The sequence below is a fragment of the Bombina bombina genome, chromosome 10, assembly GCF_027579735.1.
Source record: "Bombina bombina isolate aBomBom1 chromosome 10, aBomBom1.pri, whole genome shotgun sequence".
NCBI lineage: Eukaryota > Metazoa > Chordata > Amphibia > Anura > Bombinatoridae > Bombina > Bombina bombina.
In genome coordinates, this window is record NC_069508.1 from 95,325,557 (window position 1) to 95,330,870 (window position 5,314).

The 5,314-nt window shown below is 36.8% G+C and overlaps 1 protein-coding gene across 1 annotated transcript in view; it reads left to right on the top strand.

The window, feature by feature from the left end:
• The first annotated feature begins 3,726 nt into the window (after positions 1-3,726).
• Positions 3,727-5,314, top strand: part of SSX2IP (SSX family member 2 interacting protein) — a 117,446-nt gene continuing 115,858 nt past the window's right edge. The window contains exon 1 of the mRNA XM_053693161.1: positions 3,727-3,917. Within this exon, the coding sequence (XP_053549136.1) occupies positions 3,727-3,917 (191 nt within the window). The remainder of the gene's footprint in view (positions 3,918-5,314) is intronic.

The following is a 5,314-nucleotide window of genomic DNA, read 5'->3' on the forward strand; positions in this document are numbered from 1 at the left end:
ATGATATGGTGCTGGATACAGGGATCTCAAGTGTGGAAATAATTTTTCACATAACTCTTGTTTAAGTATTACAAAATATATATGTATGTGTTAATATGTGTATATACAGTTTACACATTAACACATACATATATATGATTTATATACATACTGTATATATCTATGTGTTAATATGTGTATATACAGTTTACACATATTAACACATAAATACACACAGTTCCCATAGACCGCACTGTAAAGTCACTTTTCAGGGCATATTATTTTTTTCTAACACCCCATTTCCCACCTACTTTAAAGCCCCAAAACCTGCTAGTGCAGTTTATTTTTAATTAAAACTAAAATGCCCTCTATTTTGTAATGCTGGTTAATTATTGCGGTCCTGCAAACGGGCAACTTTGCCAGTTTGCGGGAGCTCAGTAATTTAGTGCTCCACTTGTAATCTAGCGCATGGTTGGGTATTAGGGGACTCAGGAGGTTGAGGGGTGGGTGTCCTGTTTTTTGGGTGGGTCTGGTTAGGATTGGCATAGTCATGTGGGGATAGTGAGTGGGATTGCGTTCATTTCTGGTGGTCTGTGGTGCATGGGCTGTGGGGTTAGTGGGTGTGGCGAAGTAAATTCTGCAAATTGTGTCAGAGATCAGAAATTAGGGACATCAAAAAAGTTGTGAGATCGGTGGTAGTGCCCATATAAATGAACAAATATACATAGCTGGTAGCAAATTTTGTTTTATTAAATAGCAAGTGGTGTTTAATGTGTTCTTTAACTGCAAGGCCCCCTGGATCCTGCAAATATTTTAACCACATATTTTAGCATTTTTATTTAATTTGTTATATGTATTTTCCCCAAGACTTATTTTAAAAGAGTTCTTTATTAGAAAATGCTTTGGGTTTTAATGATAGGTCTTAGCTTTAACCAATGATCCAAAAACATAACAAGAATCATCTGAGGCTTGAAATACTATAATTATGCTTAAAATAATAAACAATTTAACAATATAGGTATTGTGTAACTTCAGTCTAAGTGTCTCTGTGACTACTAGACATGAACTCGGGGGCAATAGAGAAACAATGATAATCCACTGTATCTGCTCTTACAAAGGACCATTGTGAGTTAAGGTCATTCTGCTTCTAAATGCATAGTTGTTGTAAATATTCAAACTTCCATTTAAAAAGGTTTTTACTCATCATGCAATCTCTCGTAGAAGTTCTATTGGGGTTGGCAGGACCCCCTAAAGTCACAAATATGCCAGAACTGGTGGAGGATGTCACAATGGTATTATGCAAGAAAAATGTATGTATTTATTTAGGGCTATTACGAGAGGTACAGTCATTTGCGCACCTGCTTGCGAGTTAACTTCACTAGACAGAGGCTTTTTGTAAGTCTCGGATAGCGTGCGTATTACAAGTTGAAAGTAAAAAGATTTTGCACGAGCGCTTACACGACAAGCACAAATAGCTAAAGTCCGAATATCGCGACTGCGTTAGCCAATTCCCCCATAAACTTCAATGGAGCGCAAAAAGTAGAAAAAATAAACCTAACACTGGTTGCTAGTGCGCAAAACCCAACATGAAATATTAATATTTCACATTCAAATGTTCTTCACATAGAAGAATATGCTCTATTTATATTGGTAAAATATCTATCTATATATCTATATATCTCTAACCACACGGTGTATCTCTCTCTCTCTCTCTAATATATATATATATATATATACAGATGGCCCTCATTTTACAACGGTCCAATTTACACCGTTTCAGAATAACAACCTTTTTTTTCCAGTCATGTGACTGCTATTGAAAAGCATTGAGAAGCAGTGCATTTATTAAAAATAGCCAGTAGGTGGAGCTGTCCGCTTGTGTTGCAGCAAAGCCAAGCAAGCTGAAATTTAATCTGTTTGCAGAAAAATGCAAGTGAAGTCTGTGTTGTGTGATTATTTTATTAGGTTTATATTGCGGTTTAGCAAATGTTTTTGTTAATTTAACTAGTTTAATTATATATTTTGTGTTTGATTATTTTATTAGGTTATAATGCGGTTTAGCATTTAAAGTCTTTATTTCAAAGCTTTAAAAATAATGTATTAGGTGTTAACTTATGACAATTTTGAGGGGGCCTGGAACCTATCTCCCTCACTTCGCATAGACTTTATAAACTGGGTTTCAATTTACAACTGTTTCGATTTACAACCATTCCTTCTGGAACCTAACCCCGGCGTAAAACTGAGGGCTACCTGTGTATATATATATATATATATATAAATATATTTATATTTATATGATACTATATATATATATATAAATATACTATAATTATAATATAATATAATATAATTATATATATAGTATATATATATATATATATACACACCATACATACACACACCACAGTATACTATATATATATATATTATATATACTATATATACTGTACATGTATATAAAACAATCCAAGATGTGAATCCGCCCTCCTGGGGTCAACCACCCAGCCCCTCTGTGTACATACAGCAAGCTTTAACAAAGTCAGAGGAAAACCCGGTTTTCTAAAAGCAATTAGTCACATTTATTGACGTTTCGGGGAATAAAACTCCCCTTCTTCAGAACACAAATAACACACACAAACCGTGCTTAAATAGAGTGAAACACAAACAGGTACCTCCTTCTTCCTTCAAAAAAGGCACCAAACTGACATCATTTCCAGTTTCGGTTAATGTACCCTGGAAGTTTACAACATCCACTTCTGGGTTATAATAATCTTTATACGTACAAACAATTGTGAACAAAAAGGGGGTCACCTAGTGTCTCCAGTGGCCCCGTGTATTAAAACAACTCACCGTTAATAAACCTAGTTTTACATTTTATGTTAAAGCACAATTTACAATGTACCTCGTTCCATATATTTCTTATATGACGCTAGTGTGTGCAGTGCTTCACTATACGTGTTTACTTATACTTATGCCAGAAGTTGCGTCACTTCCGGTTGCACCGGAACTCTATCATTGTGACGTCACTTCCATGACAAATATTTACACATGCAATGCGGTGTCAGTGTTTACATGACAAGTAAGCCTAAACCATAGCGATGTCAGACGACAATTAGAACAGCCAGAACATGTAAAAAAATGGACAATACAACAATAAGTTAATGCTCAGAGGATCGGCAGCAGGGTTCTAGCAGAGAGAAGGGGAGTCACAAGTGCAAGAGATGCAAAATAGATCATGAAGAGGGGATACCCACCGACTGTTCTGGACACAGTGAAGGAACAAGTTAAAGATGGTCACACAAGAGACACTATTGCGAAAGAAAATAAGACCACAAAACCCTGAGAACAACATCATCTTTACTACTACTTTTGCCCCCAACATGTCCAAGGTTGGATAATCCATGAAAGAACACTGGCACATCCTACTCTCAGATCCTAAGCTAAAATTTGCCAAGAACACTAACCCCATAGTAGGCTACGGACGCAATACTAATCTTAGGGACCTTCTGGTCATTTCAGATCCCATAAAGTGTTACTCAGATGATGATATGAAGGTAACACGGAAGGGCTGCTTCCGGTGCCCTAACTGCACCACCTGCAATGGAATGTTAGCTACAATTTTTTTTAACCATCCACATGGTAATCGGAAGTACCACTATCAATCACTCCATAACGTGTACCACTACCCACGTTGTCTTTATGTTGATATGCCCATGTGGTTTGAAGTACATTGGATAGACCCAGGGGATGATCAGAGAAAAGAATGACCAACCATTGAATGGCTATAAGGCAGGTCATAAAGAAAGGAGAATCCGACCAACAGTGGCACACCACTGGTTGGTGGCCAAACATCCTGTATCTTCAATCAAAGTGATTCTCATTGATCATATCCCTAAACTATCACGAGGTGGAGACAGAAATAAGATGCTTCTCAAAAGGTAGGCGGAATGAATGTACAGGCTGGATACCAATAAATCCTAAGGGACTGAACTCTGTGCCTGGTTTTGGTGCATTAACATTAATATATCCTTGTAATTTGTCACTCTTGGGATGGGGGCACTGGATGGTTGTGGATGGGGACTGACTGGGGTGTTCCTCTCACCTTTGGACGAGGGATACACCACCAGCCATTGTCTATGGTATGGGCGATGACTCGGATTAGAAGTAATTTGTGCTATCGCTACGGTACCCTCTTAACCAGTATTGAGGTTCCCCACCCTTATAGGTGACTCTAACACATGACAGTGAAATGATATTACAAGGTATGCACCGTTGCCAATAAAATTGCTATAATGATGGGTGTTAATGTGACACATTGATAACTATCTGTAACAAGAATGATGTATATAATATATATATATATATATATATATATATATATATATACATACATACACTAAACCCCCTCTGTAAAAAGAATTATATACGTGGATTAAGATATGTAACCCTGCTGCCGATCCTCTGAGCATTAACCTATTGTTGTATTGTCCATTTTTTTGACATGTTAAAAGGACACTAAACCCAATTTTTTTCTTTCATGATTCAGGTAGAGAACACAATTATAAACACATTTCCCAATTTAGTTCTATTATCTAAATTGCTTCATTCTTTAGATATTCTTTGCTGAAGAAATAGCAATGTACACGAGTGAGCCAATCACACGAGGCATCTATGTGCAGCACTCCAATCAGCAGCTTCTAAGCCTATCTGGATATGCTTTTCAGCAAAGTATATCAAGAGAATGAAGCAAAATAGATAATAGAAGTAAATGAGAAAGTTGTTTAAAATTGCATGCTCTTTCTAAATCAGGAAAGAAAAAATTAGGGTCTCATGTCCCTTAAAATGTTTGACCACTTAATGTTTGTTGGTATATTCTTACTGGATGTTCTAATTGTCTGACATCGCTATGGTTTAGGCTTACTTGTCATGTAAACACTGACACCGCATTGAACGTGTGATATTGTAAATATTTGTCACGGAAGTGACGTCACAATGGTAGAGTTCCGGTTGCAACGGAAGTGACGCAACTTCCAGGATAAGTATAAGTAAACAGTATAGTGAAGCACTGCACACACTATGCATCATAAGAAATATATGGAACAAGGTACATTGTAAATTGTGCTTTAACATACAATGTAGAACTAGGTTTATTAATGGTGATTTGTTTTAATACACGGGGCCACTGGAGACACTAGTGATCCCCTTTTTGTTCACAATTGTTGTACGTATAAAGATTATTATAACCCAGAAGTGGATGTTGTAAACTTCCAGGGTCACATTAACCTAAACCGGAAATGATGTCAGTTTGGCGCCTTTTTTGACAGGAAGAAGGAGG